A 22,679-nucleotide genomic window follows, 5' to 3' on the forward strand; every position below is an offset into this window, starting at 1 on the left:
TCAATAAAAAATTAGTCAAGCAACCAGGTTACACTTTTGGAGGGTACCTCAAAACAACACCAAGTTAATAAAAATTAGGGATGTTGTTCGGGGATGTAGTATATGAGTTTTACACCTAAACTTCCTGGAAATTTCAGGGGAGCCTCTAAATTTCATTTTTTCAACTTATCTGTGTATATACACAATATACATATTTTTCCATTCGCCCTCACCCTTCCCTTGGCTCCCTCTCCACAATCATTTAGGGAGATATCTAATGAAATGCATTGCATTTCCTGAAAAGTAGTACGTTCCAATTTGTTTCTTCATCCAACTATTCAGTTTTGTTTTTCCTAGGTGTTGAATATGAGATCTCATCAAAATTGATCAAACAGTGCAAACACGAAATAATCACCCCACTGACTCACATCATTAATAAATCACTTTCACAAGGAATATTTCCAAATGAACTAAAACTCGCAAAAATCTATCCGAAATTCAAATGTGGAGCAACAAATGAAGCCACCAGCTACAGGCCAATTTCCCTAATCTCTACTTTTTCTAAAATACTGGAGCGAGTAATACTAAATAGACTACTGGGCCACCTCAAGCAGCACGATCTTCTCACCTCTAGACAACACGGTTTTATAAAAGACAGATCAACTTCAACAGCAATAGCTCAACTAATTGAAGAAATCATCGACAATCTGGAAAAAGGACAAATTGCAACAAGCATATTTTTGGATTTTAGTAAAGCGTTTGACTGCCTTGACCATGAACTCATACTGAAAAAGTTACACTCTCTTGGAGTCATTGACAAGGAACTTGACTGGTTTAAGAGCTACTTGAGCAACAGGGAACTAGTAGTAGAACTTACTTACTTGGAGAAAAACACTGTGACGAAAGTAAAATCCAAGCCACTACCAGTAAGCAGAGGAGTACCTCAAGGCTCCGTGCTTGGACCCGTCTTGTACATTCTCCTAACAAATTACTTCCCAAATTATCTCCAAAACCACTGTGAAATTGTAATGTATGCTGACGACACAGCTTTGATTTTAGCAAATAAGAACAAAGCTCAGCTAGATATAGACTCTTTTGTTGCATACAATGTGGCTAAGCAATACTGCCACCTCAATGATTTAGTCTTAAATGACTCAAAGACCCAACAGCTAGTCTTTACACCTAACCCAAACCAATATGACGGGATCCCAGAAATAACTACAATTAAATCAGGAAAGTACCTTGGTCTAACTGTTGATCAAAACCTCTCATGGGAACCTCACATCAATCAACTCTGCCACAAACTTAATAGTAGCCTGTATGCAGTGAGAAGAATAAAACAAATCAGTAGCCCTCAAGTAGCTTTGACAGCATACCTTTCCCTATTTGAATGTCATCTCAGATATGGACTGATAGCCTGGGGAGGTACGACAATTGGAAATCTTAAAAGGGTGCTTGTTATACAAAAAAGGGCTGTCAGGACTCTAAGTGGATTAGGACCAATGGACTCATGCCGAGCAGCTTTCAGACATCTAGGAATACTGACGATCATAGGACTCTATATCCTAGGGACGATCTTATTTGCCACAAAAACAGGGCACGCAAGAACTGGCGACATCCATCCCTACAACACCAGACATAGAAACAACTTCCTCCTTGACCCTCATCATCTGACTCTGTTCGAGAAAAAAACCATTGTATAAAGGAGCCATGTTCTTTAACAATCTACCTGACTACCTAAGAAAGCTTCCAGAGAAGAACTTCAAGACCTCCTTAAGAAGCTGGCTGCTGGAGCATCCATACTACAGTGTCCAGGAGTTCCTTCAGTGGAGGACAAGCGCTTTGTAATTTACATACACTGACTCATACACTGATTGTGACATAAACACTGACCTTTGTTCTATTCTCTAAGAATATGTTCAATAAAGATATATTCTTATCTATTCTAATATACCTAGCGGAATTTAACACATCTTAAATTCGTCTATGTTGCAGTGAGTTGGCAAGGTAGATAATGTAGCTCAATGATGTGTTTCATTTGCGAAGTGTTCGGCTGATGAAAGTAAAGCGTTAGTTGTTAAAACTTCGTCTCTACGAATCAATTCTTATTGTAGTCTTGGTGCCAAACACAACAATGTTCAACATCACAGGTTGCTTGTATCATTGCAAGAAATTACAGTGCACAAAGCGTGTCAAAACGTTACAACAATGAAAAATTAATTATGGCTTCTTTACGTCGCAAAAGAAATTACTCCTGCTGCCCCCAAAGCAACTTAGTCAGGTGAACTATAATTTGATTACAACTTCGTTCCTATGCAATAAAAAAGTTGTAAAAAATAAATAAAAAAAGACTCTTGATCACACTGAAAAGTGTGAAGAGGCATCTGCAGGAAAAGTATGGAGCAGACATTATTATCAGTGATGCTATAGGAGGTATAATACTTATATTACCCGAAGAGAGGCTGGTGTTACCAGTTAACGGGATGTGAGGTGCATGAGACGTTTCACATAAGCTGTTATAGTCGAAAAAGCTGGCACCGTTGAAGTTAACCAGTATACATGACCACAAAATGTAAGATTGAAAACTTTCCCACTGAATGAAATCAACATCAACCGGACTCGGAGGGTGAAAGTGGTGGCGATGTGCCCTACCCCCAAAACATAGATTGCCACTTTATTAGCCTACCATTAGCATTTATGCAATGTAAATATATTGTTATCTTTACTTTACAATTTGAATGTGTGTTTAAGTTCAAATACATAAATAGTAAGTAGTGTTGTTGTTCTCTAACTATCTACCCCTATTTTATTGGGATAATGTGATAGTGATAACGAGGCCAAACCAATTAAATAAGAACCTTTCAATGTGCATCTCGTCAGTGGACCCAATTTACTCTTGAAGCAGATTTGGTGCTGTGATTGAAAAATGTACATTTTGGCCTATAGAAAGCATTTTATTATGTATATCTCCTTTAGAAATGGTGGCAAGAGGGTCAAGGAGGATGGGGGTGGATGGTAGAAGGTAAGGATATACATAATACACACAGATATGTTGAAAAATCAACAGTAAGGCATGGGTGTTTTAGTGAATTTTTTAATTTTGTGTAACTTTAGGGCGCTGTAGGTACAAGGCCAAAAATATGTTTGGCAAGTCAATTTTGAAGTAATTAGTATTTCTTTAATGTAATATCTAAATTAGGTTTACTTTTTATTTATTATTTTGATTAACCCTCTCCCGGTCGAATTACCGCGACGCGCTTTTGGCGCTACTGGGCTGAATTAAATCGCCCGCTCTGCCGCGAGGGCACACTTATTCGCGATTTTACTATGTACTAAGAACTTTATTTTAATAAAACTATTATTTATAGTACATCGTTACAAAGATGATTAAATCCTCTATAATAACGTTGTATTTATTAAAAAAAATATCAACCTTATGAGGTACCTAAATTAAAATCAAACAAAAAGTCAAACTTACATGAAAAATCTTGTTTTAATTGTTGTATAAATTATCATATATAAAGGGTTATAAATATAAAAATTAAGATAACACTAAGACTAAGAATTTCCTCATCATTAAATACATCGCTATTCATGGAACTTTCATCGTCACTGAAACAATCACCTTCATCAACCACTTCATTGTCAAAAACGCGATCAATTTCGCTATCACGCAACGACCTTGAACCTGCCATCTATAAAGTACAGAACCAAGTGAAAAGACTGCGAATACAACCAACGAAATGATTTCAGTAAATAAGTGGTTATAAAAAGTCCCAAATAGTTTATCAAATTACGTAAGATAGCAGCACAAGTCAGAAAGAATTGTACTACTAAACAACTAGAGCACCGTCAATGAAGTAGTGAATAAACCGTTTCAAATTATTAATCCTAGATAGCGTTCCTAGTCATAAAACTATGAATAAACAAGGCAACAATGATACTGCCAATAGATATTTCCATTATTAGTTCCCCAAACAATCATAAGAAAGCAGCACAAAGCAGAGAGCGTTGATAAAGCCGTTGGAGGCGATTGGACTTTAGAGCCAGGCGCCCTGCCGAGGCGTTTGCCCGGGAGAGGGTTAATTGAGTGTAAGAATTTGATTCTCAGCCATTCTTTTATCACAGATAGGATAGTTTTACTACGTTTTTTACCTAAAGAAATATGTATAAATTAAATAATGTGTATTAACGTGAAAATTTACAACGCAATTGGTTGAAAATGTAAATTGATATACAAGTGGTTAAAAAATACAGTTATATATAAAGAGTTAAAATGGTTCTAAAATGTGTAACGATTGGGATTCAATTGCGTGGTGATGATTCCTTTTATGGGGATAATTCAGTTCTGTCCAGATCTTTAGATCAACAGGAAAAATACTACATATTGATCAGATTGTGTAGTTTTCAGTTTTATGCTTGTCTTTATCATTATAATAAATGTTTTCTAATAATAAATTATCTTCCAGTGTAACGGATGGGACACTGATTTGTAAGGGGTGGGACGAATAACCAAACGTTGATGATTTAGATCATTAACAATGGAATTTTCAATACCAAACTATGTTTTTAATACCTCTCTTCATCAATCAACAAAGTTAAGTACAAGCTATCATTGACCAGACATCAGATGATAGGAAATGCCTCACTAAAGACGTGAAGTGATACTTCACCATTCATCTATTGAATTTCTATTTTTCTATTCTATTTCTATTTTTTTCTTTTTCTATTTTTTTTTTTGTATTTCTGTTGCTTGTTCTGTCTGGTTCTACAAGTAGGTTTTTTATTTGATATTTCGTCAGTAAAGGAAACAAAACCAGTACCCATGTATGGTCCCTTATTTTCTTTGAGTGTGGAGGCAGTCTTATACCATTTGTGTTTATAAAGGGGTATTTTCTCATGTACATTCAATAGCATTTAAGCTGACATTGGTTTTGCCACATGTTTATGTAACATGTGATTCTTCTCTTTGTATATTGTTTGTATCTACAAACATAAACCCTTTTAAAAACTACAAACAAATATTCAAACGTGTTCAAAAAAGAATGCAGTTTAAAATATCAAGTATTTTAAGGTCATAGTGTCAATAAATTGGAATAATATTTATAAAATGTAAAAAAATTTCCAAAATAAATGATAAAACATTAAAACAATAAATTGGTTATAAAACTATACTTTGTGTAATGTTGAACAAAAAGAACATTGGCACTTTTCACTTTAACCTGACTGATTCATCCACCATTCATTGAAATGTCTCCAACAAAATTTGAGCATTCAATCAACTAGAGATGGTGTAAGGATTAATTTCATCATAAGGAAGTTAGGATAATATAAGAAAAAACAAAACGGTTGTTATACAAGTGGATTTTATTAGTGCTGAAAAATCAGATATGACATATTTGAAAATCGAGGTATGATTCAGGTAACATAATTAATGGAAATGCTATGCTTCAATACAAATCCTCTTATCCTTTATAAGAATCTGATACTTCTGTCTAATTATTTTATCACAATTGCTGCTTGGGTGAAAGAGATGATTTAATCATCAAAATATATTTTTTGGACATTGTATATAACTTATTACTAGTAATTTTAACTATTAAAAGATAAATCTATCAGGTTGAATGTACCAACTCAAATGATACAGACCTGATTACAAGTGTAAAAAAGTAAAAATATTTAAATGATCTGTATAAAGTTTTAAAGTAAATTATTACAAAAAATTACTCATGACTTGTATTAGTGTTATAACAGTTTTCTAGAATTGACAAAAAAGATAATTATAAAACAAAATTATTAATAAAATTATGCACCATCTTTTCAAGTTTGATGTTGGACATTGTAATAAACTAAAATCTATTCAGTCATTTATCTTGATACTATACATAGTTTATAAAGAAACAGAAATATTGCAGGAATAATCTGGTACTAAAACTTTCACTTTACACTAGATTAAAAAATTACAATAAAATTTGACCGCATACATTTTTGAACGATTTGTCATTAAGGAGAGAAATGTTAATTAAACATTTTTGACACAGTAATGTAAATAAAGTGTTGTAACTAATTAAATGTTACAAAAGTATGGTAACAGTAAACTTTACAAAATCAACAAGTGCATTGAACACTGGAATGACAAAACCAGAAAACCCCATTTTAGTTTGTTTTGTTTTTTTTTAAAACATCAATTATTTGTACAACCTATAGACCTCAGCTCTCAAATCAGTATACAAACTAAGAAAAATTGTTGTATTGCAAGTGTACATATTAAGTACACTAATCAATGGCACAAACCACTGAAAAACAACAAAATGTATTTATACAAAAATAAAATAAATACTTAAATAAACATTTCTACATAATTTCGTTCACACTAATCAATTGGTTTTAAAGATTTAAAATATCTATTAACAAAGTGTTGTTTACAGTAATTGCAACTAAATTTAGTCAAAACTCCTATATAAGTATATAACAATTTGTATTGTATTAAAATTTACAGCAACTATCAATACAAACAAATGAAAAGTTCTACGTCTTATTATACAGTATTTATGATTTATACACCATGCTAGTTGACACCTATGACATAACCTATATTAATATGATACAAATTTATGATTTGTCCTTACCACGCATAAAATAATCAATGGGCTGTGGACATTGATCGCTTCAATCTTGACATAACCTTAATAGAACTAGTTAATTGAAATTATCTATATTTACAGAAATAGTAAGCATATACTTACTAATTATTTTTAACTTATCTATTAATTACTTAAATTGTGCAGCAAGAATTTTTTTAAACAAAGTGAAAAAACTTAAGTGAATAAACACACATTACGTGTGAATAGTAATATTTCTAGATAAAACAGTATTTATTTATCTAAAGGCCAACTAATAATCCTTAATTAATATTAGTTTAAAGTATGGTGGGATGACTTTAATTACACAAATCTGTGTGTATTGCACAAAGTTATGAACTTGATTTATTTTAGTTAACGTTATTCCTTGATGTCAGGCAAATATTAATTCCAGATTGTTTGCAAATTTATCTTACAACTGAGCACTTATAGTTTTCAATTGTCAATAAATTTCATATTAATATGGTCTTTCTGATACTCTTAAATTTTTATGAACATAAAAAATATATTTATTTATTTTCGTTTTTATACTTGACATAAAATATACTTTTCGGGAATTATCATCTTTAAACAAAGATATATTTAAGCAGTACCATTTCTACAAGAGAAAAGTGAGAATGACACAACAATATTCTGGATGTTTAGTCCCGATATTTGAGCACTGTAACAGTGTTAGGCCTCGTTTGAAAACTACCAGCTTGTGTATAACTTTTACAATAATCGTCAATAATAGTTTTTTTAACAAATCATAAAGGTAAAATATGATCAGTGATAATGTACTTATGATTTTACAAAACTTTCATAAATAAAAACGTAAATTCGATTCCATCACAAAATGTCGATTATAATATTTATTTACATTAACATACAAAGGCAAATGTTCTAAATACAACAGTCACTTCAACACAACCTCGTCATTACAGAGACTCTTCGAAAGCAGCCATCAAATCACTCTGCATGTTCATGTCAATTTGACTTGCCATCTGAAACAAAAACATCACAATAAAAGTCAATATAGATTAAAATTAAATGGAAGTATTAATCTTCCACGCATACAATAAAACAAATGTTTGAAACTATTGGGTAGCATTGACCCTCTAATGACCAGAAAAACAATTTTATGGTTGACATACAAATATGTTGAAATGACCAACCAATCAATTGAAATATAAGAATTATTTTCATTATATTTATAAGGTTATGAAATAAATAAGATCAATATACAAATATGCGAGGTCGAAATAAAGCAACACCCACTTGAATCTTTAATATTTAAAAAACAAAACTCTATGGTATTTGGCTGAGTACCAGTGAAGCTGATCTAACTCAGTAGGCTGCTACAATCTCATTTTTGTCTGCAGGAAATGTAAAAACTCCTTTTCTGTATGAGTGAAATGTCCTTGTCTATCTGGTAAATAGGACCTCCCAAGACTGATATAAGCTACAGGATACAGGCTCGAAATTTTGGTTACAACTTCAGTGAAGCTTATTACGTGACACGTGGTGTGGCGTACTACTACGTTGTATTTAAAATGCAGGTTAGTTATGTTTTTACAATGTACAAAATTTTAAAAATCTAGCCTATGACAAGACTGTATTGTGTTTAGGCTAGTCTATTATACTTCCCTATTAAATTATACAATTTATATTCAAACAATAATATTTAATAATTAAAAGTTTTGAAGCACTCACCGCTTCTCTTCGTCTTCTCTCCTGTTCTCGCAACCGCTGCCTCTCCCTCTCAGCTGCGGACTTCTCTACTTGGCTCGGACTGCAGCTTTCATCCTGGGACACAACCTTGATCTCCTCTACCCGTGTCTGTTCTGCGGCAGCTTTCCTGTTAAATGTTGCATTCTAATAATTCACTACAAATAAAATGCATGATACATTTTATATGATGATACACAAATAAACAATGATACAGCACTTATTTAGTGGCATGGAAAGTTATATTTAAAAAAAGTGTTGGTCCCATAACACTTGTAGATTATCCAATTGCTGTTAGTGCAAGCTTTTGGATGCGTTTGTGTCGCTAAATGGAACACCTCCAAAAAAAGAACACACAGCAACAAATATGTATAGAGTGACATTAGTCTAAAGAAAGAATTTTGATAGGACAGGAAGACCAGGCTTACCTTTACCAGAATGGACGAATAGTCCTCTCTTGACATAGAACCAGACAGTATAGAAAACAGCATTAAGTTTGACCCCATAAGAACAATGTTAAACTTCAAACACTTTTTAACCCTTAACTTCAGTTATAGAATAAGAGAGGCATCTCATTTTAAAACAATGAGTATACATACAAACGCTTTTTAGTTTTTATTCTAAAGTGTATACTTTTTGGTTATTTAAATGATGAAGTACAACAAAAAATAGAGACTTTTTCTAATTAACCTAGAAACATTTAAAAAGAAATTAAAAAGCATTAGGAAGTGTATTAATTATATCTTTAAAACTAGGCATCTTGCATAACTCTACAACCAAAAATGAGGTTGTACAAATGTTTTAAGATTAACATGTTTTAAAGTGTATAATCACGATGGAAGCATGTACAGCTAGCTCTTAAGTGGAACAAATACGAAATATGTTGTGCCCACTGGACACTTTGTTAACCAAAACGAAAGAGATTACAGTGAAAGTGACACTTCTATTACTCTGCAATTTGGTTAAATTGAGGACATCAACAGTGAAAATCATCTGCCTCTCTGTGGTTAACAAAGGTTTTTTTTATTATTTATTTAAGAGAGAAGAGTTTAAGATCCTGCACTTGAGAAAATAATCTGTTTGTGTGTCTCTGTATTAAGCTGGAGAGGACTGACCCCAGGGCACTCACTGGGGTGGGTACTAGTCAGTTTCACAAAAGAATAGAGCAGTCTTATAACCTTTAATAGTCTTTGACTTTAACACATCGACTGCGGAAGATGCCATAAGTGCGCGTGCTGTGGTGTTAAAGAGACACCTTGTATCTATATGAGAACTATACAGCAGAAATTTTGTGCAATATAGCTAGTTCTGTGCAGTGACATGTAGATACTGTTACCGTACTTAATATTTTGTTTAGACTAGTAATCCATTTAACCCTTTTAGTAATGAATGACCTTATTTTGATGTTTTAAATTTAAAATGTTAGTTATTTTTCATACATTTTAGAGTTTAGTGAAAATAAAATTTTTAATACTTTTGTGTAATATATCCAATAATCGCTGATAGTGTACAACGGCAAATTTTAGCTTTATTTATCAACATTTCTTAAAGCACATTAACATTTTATTTTTATTTCAAAATGTTTTTCCTTTGACGTTTACTCTCAACCTCCCTAGATACTTCTTGAAAAAGTAGATATGAATTTAAAAAAATGATATAAAAGCCAAACACATTACACACACACACACACACACACACACACACACACACACACACACACACACACGATGTAACAAAAAGGTTGGGCTTTTGCAAGTTTCATTGTTGCATTTTAATTACAGTAGTAATAGCTGACTTAAATAACAGCTGTTAAAATATTGTCAAATTATCGGACATTTAGTTCGCATGTGTAATATGAATCCTCCCATAGAATGGTTATTTCTTAACTGATTTTTATAAATGAAGTGTCTTTGGAAACAAATATTTATTTTAAACTTTTTGTGTTTTATAAAATGTTGATTAAAACAGTGGTTTATTAGAAATTTAATAAAACAAAAAATCCCGCCATTTTGAAAATATTAAAACTTATTTTAAAATATTTTTTCTAATATAATACCTTCTGACATGGACCCATTTACCATGTTTGGGTAAAAAAAAAAAAAAAAAAAAAAAAAAAAAAAAAAAAAAAAAAAAAAAAAAAAAAAAAAAAAATGGTGTATAACTGCTAAATGAAGTGGAAATTTGGAAAAAAAATTATTCCAATTCACTTTATTTTTAGCTTAGAATTCTACATAGAATCTGAAAATGCATAGCCAGCCCAACCTTTTGGTTACACTCTGTTTGTATATACACACACACACACACTTTTGCTCTACCGTACATTTATATGTTGGACCAAAGGTTACTAAAACACTTCATACAAAGACAAAATATTAGAATTAAAACTAAAAGTGGGCACTTTATTGAATCTACAAAATTATGTCTAAAAAATTCTTTCTAAAAATGTTTTTCATATTGGTTGATACTTTTTGTCAGATGACTTGCATTGCTCAACCATATATATATATATATATATATATATATATATATATATATTTGTTTATTGAAACCAAGACATATGCAAATAACAAGCCCATACAAAAAGTAATGCAAATGAAGCAAATGTATTTAGGAAATTGCTTCAATTATTCAGTTGTTTACAAGATTGTACCTGGCTTTTTCAAGTGCCTCTTCTTCTTCTTTTTCTCTTCTTCTTTCATTTTCAAGCCTTAACCTCTCTCTTTCAGCCTGCTCTTTCTGATGTCTTCTCATTTCTTGCTGTTCAATTAAGGCTCTTTGCTGAAATACAAAGAAATGTAATTAAAATATTTTTACAGATAAGGTGTTATCACTTTTTAGCACATAAATATGGCACATTACACTATTTATAAATTTATTAGATTGCTGGCTCTTGTTTGTTCTTTAGTAGCTGTAGCTAATATTGTAAAAGGTTTCCTTGTATTCGTTACACACGAGATGTACCATCCACTGCTATAAATTGAGACTCAGGAAATGTGATCGCTAGGACTTCCCTCTGTTAAGTGAAAGGCTCAGGTAGTAAATATTTCAATGGTAACAATAAAAGTGGCACAGTCCTAGCGTCGTACCTCAGAACTAACTGAAATAATCCCCTGGACCTCAGCACACCAAGTCTGTATGAATACAGTGCTTTTATACGACTAAAAATTTGTAGAAGTTTTGTGTGTATAAGCTGCTATAAGTTGTGAGTTGGTTGCAATATCATCATGTTATTGCAATCTTGTTATTACAAACTTGTTTTTAAAACTTTATGATCATATGCTATAGAACTTTTGTGTGTATGTATATATTTATTATGTATCAAGAACAGTCATTTAACGCGAGTAGTACTGTATATGTTGGTCATGGTAAGCAAAGTTGGAACTATGAAAATCATATCAAATCACACGAAAAAACTCAGATAACAATTAATTGTAACTGTTATCTCTCCATAGTATTCTTAAGTTTTTTGAAACTCCAAATTGAGTTTTTATACCACAGTGGGCAATGGTATAATGGTGGGCCTTAGAGGCCTTGCCTTGAGTTTAATCATGTAAGAACCATGTGAAACTTCTACAACTTTCATGTGCTTATTTTTTGTATTAGAATTATGGTAGATATCTAATTTTAAAGAAATTATTAATATACATTCAAATACTTTTATTTCTTCCTAGTAAAGTATATACTTTTTTGAACATTCAAACAATACAGTATAAAAGAGATTCAAATTTTTTTCTGAAAAGCCGATAAAAATATTCATGAATTGTAACAAAGCTCTTGGCTGAATATTAATTATATCTTTAAAATTAGATTACCATAAGCTTTTGACTGGAAATACATTGTTTTGTATGATTTAATAATAGTTTTATAAAACATTTGACCTAAACTAAAATGATTAACTAGATAATAGTGGAAATAATAAAAATACAAAAAAGTCAAATAAATTTATAAAAATTAAAAAAAACAAAAAAAAAAAAAAAAAAAACAATCCTAAGAGGGTTGTAATACTGTCTACTATACACCACATATAGATTTCATGGAGGAGATCCACTTCATATCTATAAAGAGATTTGCTTTTACATAATTTTGTGAATAGTGTATCTTTGTGTATCTAAAAAGCACATAATATTAATGAATGGCAATTTTATGAATTATCATAAATTTTAAATGTGCCAAAATAATATTATTGTGTATAAATAAGTGAATAAAAACCTAATAAAAAAACCCAAACAAATTATTAATGTAAGAGTACCTTTTGAATCTTTTCTTTTGCTTGTTTTTTAAATGCTTGAAATTGGTCAGCCACTGCTTTGAGGCCAACAGCTGCTGTGGTCTGGGCAGCTGGGGTGTTATTGGTGGTGGGGGATTGGGCAAGAGATGACCATGAGCTGGCATTCTTAAGGTTTGGCTCCATCTGAAATATAGAAAAATAAAATGTGATTTAACAACAAACGTTCATAATGCAAATATTGAAGCGTTACTAGAGTAATGAATTTGAATTTAGTACAATTAACATAATTTAACAAAATAACAAATGAAATGCATTCTGATTATAATATAAAATATTGATTGCTTTTTGTTGCTTGTAGAATTCACCTCTCACAATAAAGCAGTAATTTCTGGATCTACTTCAAATTTCTTTTATTCTACACCTTGCAAAGGAAGTCTCTAACTTACAATCATCCATAGAGTTTCTAACAAATACTGTAGGCAACACGAATATCGTGATGAAATCCACCTAAAATACCAAACCTCCAACTGAGGAAGCATAATAGACTGTTAAAATTTTAACATGTTAAATAGTGGTTTACAAAATTACTAACCACCCAAAATATCAACTTTAAGAGCTCCATAACGGCACCAATACCAAATTTTTGAACCGCCCGTTCAAAAATTAAAGTTAAGCTGGTAATTTGATAACAACTTATTTATAGTAAAATTACATATATGCAAAAAGAGTACACCTATACCTATCTGTCAAATAGTTAGTTTTAATTGGATCACAAGTCTCGGAGTTATAAATGTTCAAAGTTGCAGTTTGTCTGCAAAGCACCAAAAACCACACTTTCTAGTTGTTATTGACATAAAAACTAGGAGTTATTATTTCTAAATAATTTCCTTTATATGCAAACATACAAACTAATAATAAATATAAAAACATCTAAATGAAGGTCAAAACCTATCTACAGGTAAGAAAGAGGGACTGAGAGGCAATCCTAGGTAATTACACTATTATTATAAACTGAGAGTCGATGCAATATGTAATGAGGTGAGATGTTGCTTCTTTCACTAGATCTATCATGAATTTGTTCTACATTTACAATGGACAACTGTGCAAAATCACTATTACAAAAGGCCACCACCAGACCTATAGTTTCTACCAGATTGATACAAAGCTATGGACTTCTTAAGAGAATGTATTTCAATAATCTGTAAATTTTTATTACAAATAACATTCTCATACTATCAAATTGCTCAAAAAAATCAGTTTGAAGGTACATTGACTTTACTTAATTTTTAGAATAAAATTGTACATTATGTTAAACACAAGTGTAAATAATTAATCACATGGAAATATGTTTAGCTAAAATACAAGTGAGTAGTTGATACCTTTGGTTTGAAGGCAGCAGCAAAGTTATTTGTAGAGGCAGTTGAGTTTTTGTTCATGTCAGTAACTGGCAATGATGCGTTGACAAGCACAGGTGTGGGCACAGGCATTGCATTAGTTATTGAATTGTTGATTACACCTAAATTCAAGAATACAATAATAGATTAGTATTGTATATACTGACATTTAACAAATTAAAAACTCCAGTTTTGACAAACTATTACAGTATACATAGAGAGCACATTTTGAACTAATAGTCGACCCTTTCTTTGAAAATAAAAACAATAATATGAAAATATGGATTTAAAAAAAAATTAAAATGAAAGACTATTTCGGAGGTGATCAGTAGGAAAAGGGCTTCAGCTAAAAAGCCTGTGCATATATACCATTTGTACATGAACTAAATACCACATAGGGAAATTACAACACAAAAACTTCTCTTCAGGATAATTTAAGTATTTATTTAATCCTCCTACTAGCCAGCGACTCATTTTCAGTTCCCCTAAGTTCACTCTGTAATGGCCAGAAACTTATATTGAATCACTGTGTCATCTCCACTTCTATGACGTTTAACCATCAAATAAGGTTTTAAGGCTGACAACAAAAATACCCACATGTTCCCAATGAACTAAATTAACCAAGTAGGTATTTAAATTTCCGATAAACCTCACCACTTGACTTAAGCATGTTATATAGTAGTCGCATTGTTAGTGCCAGACACAAAGTTCGGTCTAACTACCTATATTCTTAAGTACCATACACACGGAAATTTTAATTTTGAGAACTTACATAATTAAAGAGAGCAGGTCTTTCTAAACATGTGTTTTATTTGTTAGAAGTCGGTTTTCTTTAGACATAAAAAGATTGGTTGGCTAGCAACTGCATACATGCTCTCTATAGTGGCAAGTGACTCAAATATAGTTGTTTTTGTTTTGGCAAATGAAAAGGACTTTTGTCTTATAAAAAAAAAAAATACCTGGAAAGAAAAAAATTGAAGTTTTTCTTTAGACATCTATAAGTTTTGTTTGCTACCATCCGTCTTGCTCCAGATGAAAAACAAGTGCAACATTTGTGAGTTGCTATCATCATCAGCTGTTGTGTAGGCTGAAAACGCTGACTGAACATATATGTGATGTGTTGAACAAAGTCTGACTTCATGTTAACAATGAAAATTACTTGCTGATTAGAAAATTCAAAATTGACCCAAGTAGATAATACAAAGTTTCTTGGAGTAATATTAGATCAGCATTTAGATTGGGACAAAAGTTTTGATCATGTGGTAAATAAAATGACCTCTGGTCTGTTTGCCTCATGAAAAATGAGAGGAGGTATGTAGCATTGAGACACTAAAAACCTACTCACTACTTTGCTATGATAACTTCTCATATGTCTCATAAACATAAAAAGAGCTACAACAAAAATAAATTTAGACAAAATCTTACTGCAACAGAAAAAAGCTTTAAGAATTATTTCAAAAACTATATATATATATATATATATATATATATATTTGTATAAGTATAGTTTCTGTAACTTACAGAAGCCCATGGGCCCATTCTCCACCAATAAAAGCCAAATTTGATATCTTTTATTTTATACATTTTTTTAAAATTTGTGTACACTCAATGAGGGAAATATATACATTTATATTGATGCTATTCTTGTACCCTGTACATGTGTGAATGAGATTTTTTATTAAGAGTTACCTAATAATTACAACAATTAAAATAAAAAAGTAGTAAAAATATTATTTTTTTCATGAAGACACAAATTAGGCTTAACATGATTATTACAGATTTAACGAAGGTAATAATATGAAATGAATAGTACTCAAAACTAAAACAAAAATTATAAAAATAATAAACTTATATTTTACCAATGGTTTGAGCATGTACTTTGCTTGTCCATTTAAACAAAACATAAATAAATAATCTTCAATAGTCTTAAGAAAATAATTAGTTATACAAAATATAATATTGACCAATTACAGGCAAGCAACTAGTGTTGTTGCACTGCTTGTGTAGGCTTTTATTACAGAATTGTAAGGAACATTTTTCTTGTTCATATAGACTTGGAGTAACAGTGTGACAGTAATGCAGCTGTACAAGTTCAGAAACACAGAACATTGTGTATGAATATTCAGCAATCCAGTAATAGATAGATTGATCATTATGGCTTAAAACTGTAACACGAAAAAATTGTATTCCCTCAGACCTCCACAACAGCATCTTTCATAATCCTCAGATCAAGTATAGTTTCTGAAATGATTATCAATTGCCTTTAAGTCAAGTTATGTGACGTTCATTTATTTTTAAAACTCACTTGAGGAATTAGAGTAATTTACTCGTGATGAAACAATGTGTGTCACAAGAGAGGTGTTTAAGAAGCCCTCAATTCAATGGCTGACAGATGATTTTCCATAGGCTTGTAATCTTGCGGTTATACTTCACCCTTTGAGACGGACTCATCTTAACAAGGAGCAATCAAGCCAAACACACAAGGACAGTTGTTTTTTTTAAACCTTCAATTTATTAGTTATAACCAAGTTATAGACACTGGACCACAGCTACAATCGATGCTATCTCAGGTGGATCAAGAGAAATTAAAATTTACAATAAGTGAACTTTCGACTAATTTTTAGGTCTTCTTTATACTATTATACTGCTAATAATATACTTACATAAAAATTTTGAACTAGAGTGAGGATCTATAACACATGCGATATGCTTAAAAGTTGAAACTTAAAAACGTAAGTTTTTATCATACTGTAACCACCAACATACCAAAATATGATATAGATCACAGTATAAATTATTCAATGAAACAATTTTAAATTTAATGAGAGTTGATACAAGCTTGAATTCACTAAATATAAAAAAGTAAAGAAACTTGATCCCTATTTCTGAAGATCCATAATGGTTGTAATTCCCAGCGTTCACACTTGCAAGCTGCCACTGGCTAGCACGATAAAACGTCTTAAATTATTAATTTAGCTTTTGTGTGTTTAAAAGTAAATTTTAGTGCATACACTAGAAAAATATACAACTAACCAAACACATCAATGCTAACGTCAAAATAAAAATTATATAATAAACATAAAATAAATATCCACACCTTATCACACAATTGCTATCACTTAATTTACTAAGATTATCTTCTTGTCAGTGGTGTAATCAAGGGGGGATAGAAACCCCCAGCGGCCCGAAAATTAAAATATAGAAGTTTAATGTTTTACTTTGAATTAGGATATCTAAATTGTTTGGATTCAGATTTATTCTACACCCCCTGGTGTGGTGTGCTTTTCAATCACATTCATCCCCTACCCAAAGCCAAATAGTTTCGCCTGCTTCCCGTTTTATTTATTTATTTTTTATTCAATTACAAAGTTTAAAATTTGGTTATACATAAAACTAAAAAACATATAAGACCACTACTAAAAACACAAGAAAATGATATAAAGAAAAGCTGCACTATTGTTAAGATAGTTCTGCAATTCTCTATGAAACTGCAGCACTCCCCAAACGATCTCAAATACCACATTAGTTTTGGAAAAATAAAGTATAATTGGTGCCTTTATGTACAGATGTTGTATTCTGACTTACATGATATATTCTCCTGTAAGAACTCAAAAAGAACTACGTGTAATGGGTGCAGGTGGACACAAGTCATTTATCATACAAAGAAAACGGATATGTATGGCTTTTGAGTTTCAAAAAACACTTTATACTTATTTTCGTGTTTTTACTTTTTAAAGTTAAGCACAATTGTAAATATAACTGAGCGAACAAAAGAGCCATAAAACTGAAAGTTTTATCAATTTCCAGCTTTTTTAATAATCTGTATTGAAAATATACTATGTTCAGATTAACTATATTAATTGATAGTTGCTCAGTTAGTTGGTTGATTAACATTAAAAACACCTACTTTCTGACTACTTCCTATCTGACTGAGGAACTTAAACAAGTTATGCCCAGTAAAGTATATTTTTGTTAACCTTATGTTTAATTTGATTGTTACATCACAAGTGTGTGGATACTGAAATAAAAGTACTGATGTAACTACTCTAACAAAACTGCAATTTGTATTACATGTACAAATTGAGTTGAAGCAGACAGCATACCGATAGGTTAATAACCTCTCAAAGTGACTTATAAGCAAGAAATCTATTATTAGTACTACGATAGAGCCAGTTCGCTGGGAAAGGTGTATTTTCAATAATAAAAGAGATACCATAAATTGGAATTATTGTTGCTTGGAGATTTTCACCACTCACGCAAGGTGTACAAACCTATACTTTCTTACTCGGTCCAATGTGTAATAAAAATCTTGTTAAATGTTTTTAGGAATATTTTCCAAATTTAAAATTATAAAGTATGTAAAGCTGCTTATGACTTCTAGGATTTTTCAAGTAAAATTTAGCTTCTTTCTTTGTTAACATAACTTAAAGTTTATGTTTACTATTTCAGCATGTTTGATTTATTCCTTATTTATATTGATAGCAGAAGATATTCATCTACTTCAGTTTCATAAATGGATGAAAATTCAATTGATATACAACTTTCAGCTGTGTTGTCACAATAGTTTCAGCAGAGCTTGGTTACGACAACCATACACCAAAATGTTCTTCTAGTGATCTGAAATTTTTAGTTTTATCTCACACTAATACATTCTTGCTTAGTATTCAGTAAATAAGGTTATTATCACTACATCTTATCCCACCATAATGACAACAAAGTTTTTGTTTATATTCATAAAACTAATGCTATACCATAGTCTGTATCAATAAACCGATGATCTTATAATTCAGTACAGGTACTTATCAATACTGACCAAACTTCAACTATATCAGTGGCATAGTTGAAAATTATTTCATAGGGAGTTGACACACTGTGTGGTTTATGGGGTATAAAATGCTTTCCAAAAACAGAGGCTCGGGACAATGTTGAGCTTTAAGGACTCATAAATGTGTTCTACATATTCTGAGCACCATCTTAATGTCAATACATAACACTAGTCAGTAATTACTTTAGGTGATGAGTGATAAACACAAATTTTGCATATTATGACATGTAATTCAACACATTAGAATCAAAAACCTTTCACTGTCCAAACAATTTTATTTAAACTTTTCATGTTGAAGTGATTGGAAAATTAGGTCTTCGAACTAAAATAGTAACAAAGTACTGACAACTACTGTGGATTTAGGTGAAAATGTCTAAGACCAGCAATAGTTGTACCATCGTGTAAGCAGTCTTTTTTATACAACACTATTTTACTGCATTAGTGTTGCAGGTTTCTTTTTCTTCAACACACAATGTAAATTCTAGGTATTTTGCAAAATAAACATATTAAAAATGCAATAGAAACACAACATTGGATTGTTTAATATAAAACATCGAAATATAACCATTTCAATAAAAAACATGGTCAAATATATTAAACACAATTTTAGACAACTCCTTTTAAGGCAGATTGTACTGATGAGATGAGGCAGGATAGAAGTAAGGGAAGAAGTTTATGCTTACACAAGTCTGGGTGCTTAATCTTAAACAACAAACTACTGGGAGCAATTTTAATGTTTTTCTTTCAAAATATTGGGCTTGAGTACCCTGGACCCTCACCCCCTAATATTTGTTCATGTCAACTATATATGCATTGTTGTGTTGTGTTTCAAGTTTATTGCTTGAATGTGTATAATTGTAATTATAAGCCAAAATGAGTTTTTGGAAGACCCTCATATTAAAAGTAGAGCACTATAATCAGTTAATAGTTATTTAAACAAGTATTGTTGTGATAATTACTAGTTATATGTGCATATGTGTAATTACAGGCTGGCCACTTGCGTGCGTAATTGCATTTCTCCTGCCTCTTCCTCAAAAAAATGTGCATATGTGTTTATATCTCTTGGATATTTGGTAGGAATTTATATTTATCTGTATTGTTAAACTTTAAAAATCTAGCAGGATAAATAAACTAAGGTGCCATTATCAAACAAATGCCAAAATTAGGGTTTGAAATTTGTTATAATTCCTGCAAAACGGTTATATCTTTCTCTACTTCTAATGCCCTGACATCCATTTATTGCCTTTATTTTTTTAGTTAAAATTTAACCCTTACACGCTGACAAAAATTTGGTGTGGGATCAATTAGAGTGCACTTTAAAGATTACAAAATTCTGATTTTGCCAAAGTTAAATTTATTTTCTATTTATTGGAAGAAGAAATAACAAACAAGAAACTCTATTGAACAAGTTCTACCAGTTTACATGTAGATGCACTGTAAACGTAGGAGCACTGTAGAGTTATACCCATATGCCAAGCCTCGCATCATATAATGAAATGCCAACTAAAGAAAAGCAATGGTTTTATATTGATTTTTCCGTGATATGCAATTAATTTGCATTCTAATGGACATCTACACATTCCTGCACATTTGCAGCATTTTTGTGCATTATAATGTACATAATAAACGGATACTCCTGAATGCCTCGATTATCACAATTCCAATAATACAGACGAATCTGTATGTCGCATTTTAAGGGTTTAGTTGGTTCCCATGATAGTACATGAACTTATAGGTTTTATAGTACAAACTTTTGTGTAAGTTACCTTATATTTTATTAGAATGTGAAATTCTCCATTATACTGTAAACAAATTATTTAGTAAAGGGACTGTATCATTTTATAAACATACACTTAAAAGTTAGTTCAGTGAATCCACTGATAACAAATTTGCACAATGTTCCTTGTTTTCAACTAACACAAGGACATGCCTAGAAAAATTGAACACTGGCACTTTTTTGAAGGTATGAAAATTGTCCAAAAGAAAGGGTTTTAAAATTATAACTAGACCAAATTGGATAGTATGTTACTTTAGGAAGTTACGTTACAGACAAAATTCAAACCTCTCAAATGGATTGTTTTCGGAATATTGTGGAGATTAGTTTCAAAATTCTTACTTCAGTAAAAATGGCTGTTGAACCTACTAAGATTAACAGGACAGTTGGGAGTAAAGCTCCCATAGCAAGCCAATGGCTATTTTTATAATCTACACATTGTTTTTTTTTTATGCTATGTTCACTATTTTTTATGTTCATCCATACATAACCAAAAGTACATTGTAACGGGCCCAAAATTCCAAATATGAAACAAAGGATTTTGTAAAAAACATTAAAAACCCTTCCCGCGCTACGGCAATTTGGGACGCACCATACCTAAACGCTACATATACCTCAAAATTTTTTTTTCCATAAAGTCAACGCTAATGTTGTATTTGAGATTGTTACCATATAAAAAGACTTTTGGGAACAAAAAAAAGTGTAATTTTTTTAATACGTTTATTTAAATTATAAAAAAATATAAATACACCAAATTTAACGAAATGTTGAACGAAATTTTATTATCGTGTATAATATTATATTATAGTGTATTATATGTATATTATACAATTAAAATAAAACATTAATGGGTATAAAAAGATCTAAAATTAGCCATCACGGTGTGGTACGTCTTGAAACACGTATCCGGGTGCAGGTTCGGCCGGGCGGTGCATGTCTCGCACACGTAAATGGCCTCCTTGCGTAAACCGTTGCGTGTACACACAACACATCTTCCCAATATGTCAAAAACCAATTTGACAATGTAAACACAACAGTTCCACTCGCAGTCCGCGAACGAACTAAACCGGCGAGTTAGTTCGTCAGTAGCGCTTGTGTCTGGCAAAACAGGCAGTGGCATGGGTAGTGCGCCGCCATTTTGCAGCTTGGAGAAAAACCGGGAGGCGGGGACAACTATAACTGTGCTTTTCTATTGAGGGATATATGCTCCAGCAGTTGCTGCACTCCACCGGCAAAACTGGGAACTACTTACTCCCAATAATAACCTCAATGTTTAAAAGCGAATATATTTGTCAACAGCGTTTTGAGCAAAGTAAATATTGGCGGTTATATTTGTCAACAGCGCGCGAAGGGTTAAATTTGCTCAATGACACATAGTTAGTTATAAGTATTCCAATGACTCAAAATATCAATTGTTTCAATAATCAATTTTGGTGGAAATATTCATTTTGATTGAGGTGATTTGCGTCGGAAAAAAATTGGTCTCATGAAAATGTTTACTTTATTATGTGTATGTGCCTGAGTATCCACCCATTCTTGTTAATTGCTTGAGACAATTTTGAAAATACAATTTTTATAAAATTTGGCATGTAGTTCAACTAGTGATATCTCCAAACATTGTTTACTTTAGATTTTTAAAATTATTTACTCCTAATAAAGTGATTTTATTTCAATTCAACATTCACACAACAACTTCTGCACTAATTTTTAAATTTACTTTCATGTTATAAAAGGTTAAATTAACATTTTGTGAAAAAATACAGCTTAAACTTAATAAAATCAAACAAATGGTAAGATATTAATGAAATTTTTAAGTCGACTGAAGTTATTAATACCTTAATATTTAATTTAATTTGTTATTGCCCTACCTTTGTTTAAGATTAAAAAAAGCTATGATTCTTAGAGAAAAGGATTTAACAGACTAAATTTTCATTTCAAGTTATGGATAATCACAATCAATTCACAGCCCTGATAAAATCTTATATTAAATGAAGTCCAACAATTGAAAGTTCAAATTAGATTAAATAATTTTAAAATTTAACGAATAAAAACACAGTTTTATTGCCAAAATGATATGCAGATTTTGACAGGAGTCTCAGACAGAAGAGACAAAAATTTTGTGCTCACCAGC

The 22,679-nt window shown here is 31.3% G+C and overlaps 1 protein-coding gene across 3 annotated transcripts in view; it reads right to left on the reverse strand.

Moving 5' to 3' along the window:
* Window positions 1–5,328: 5,328 nt before the first annotated feature.
* LOC124360602 (bromodomain-containing protein 3-like) overlaps window positions 5,329–22,679 on the reverse strand; it is a 129,526-nt gene continuing 112,175 nt past the window's right edge. For all 3 annotated transcript variants that reach the window (XM_046814350.1, XM_046814349.1, XM_046814348.1), the window contains 5 exons: window positions 13,935–14,071; window positions 12,577–12,738; window positions 10,978–11,105; window positions 8,313–8,457; window positions 5,329–7,603 (listed from right to left, as the gene is read on the reverse strand). In XM_046814350.1, the coding sequence (XP_046670306.1) occupies window positions 7,538–7,603; window positions 8,313–8,457; window positions 10,978–11,105; window positions 12,577–12,738; window positions 13,935–14,071 (638 nt within the window). In that variant the 3' untranslated portion in view covers window positions 5,329–7,537. The remainder of the gene's footprint in view (window positions 7,604–8,312; window positions 8,458–10,977; window positions 11,106–12,576; window positions 12,739–13,934; window positions 14,072–22,679) is intronic.

Source organism: Homalodisca vitripennis, chromosome 4 (assembly GCF_021130785.1).
Source record: "Homalodisca vitripennis isolate AUS2020 chromosome 4, UT_GWSS_2.1, whole genome shotgun sequence".
NCBI classification, from domain to species: domain Eukaryota; kingdom Metazoa; phylum Arthropoda; class Insecta; order Hemiptera; family Cicadellidae; genus Homalodisca; species Homalodisca vitripennis.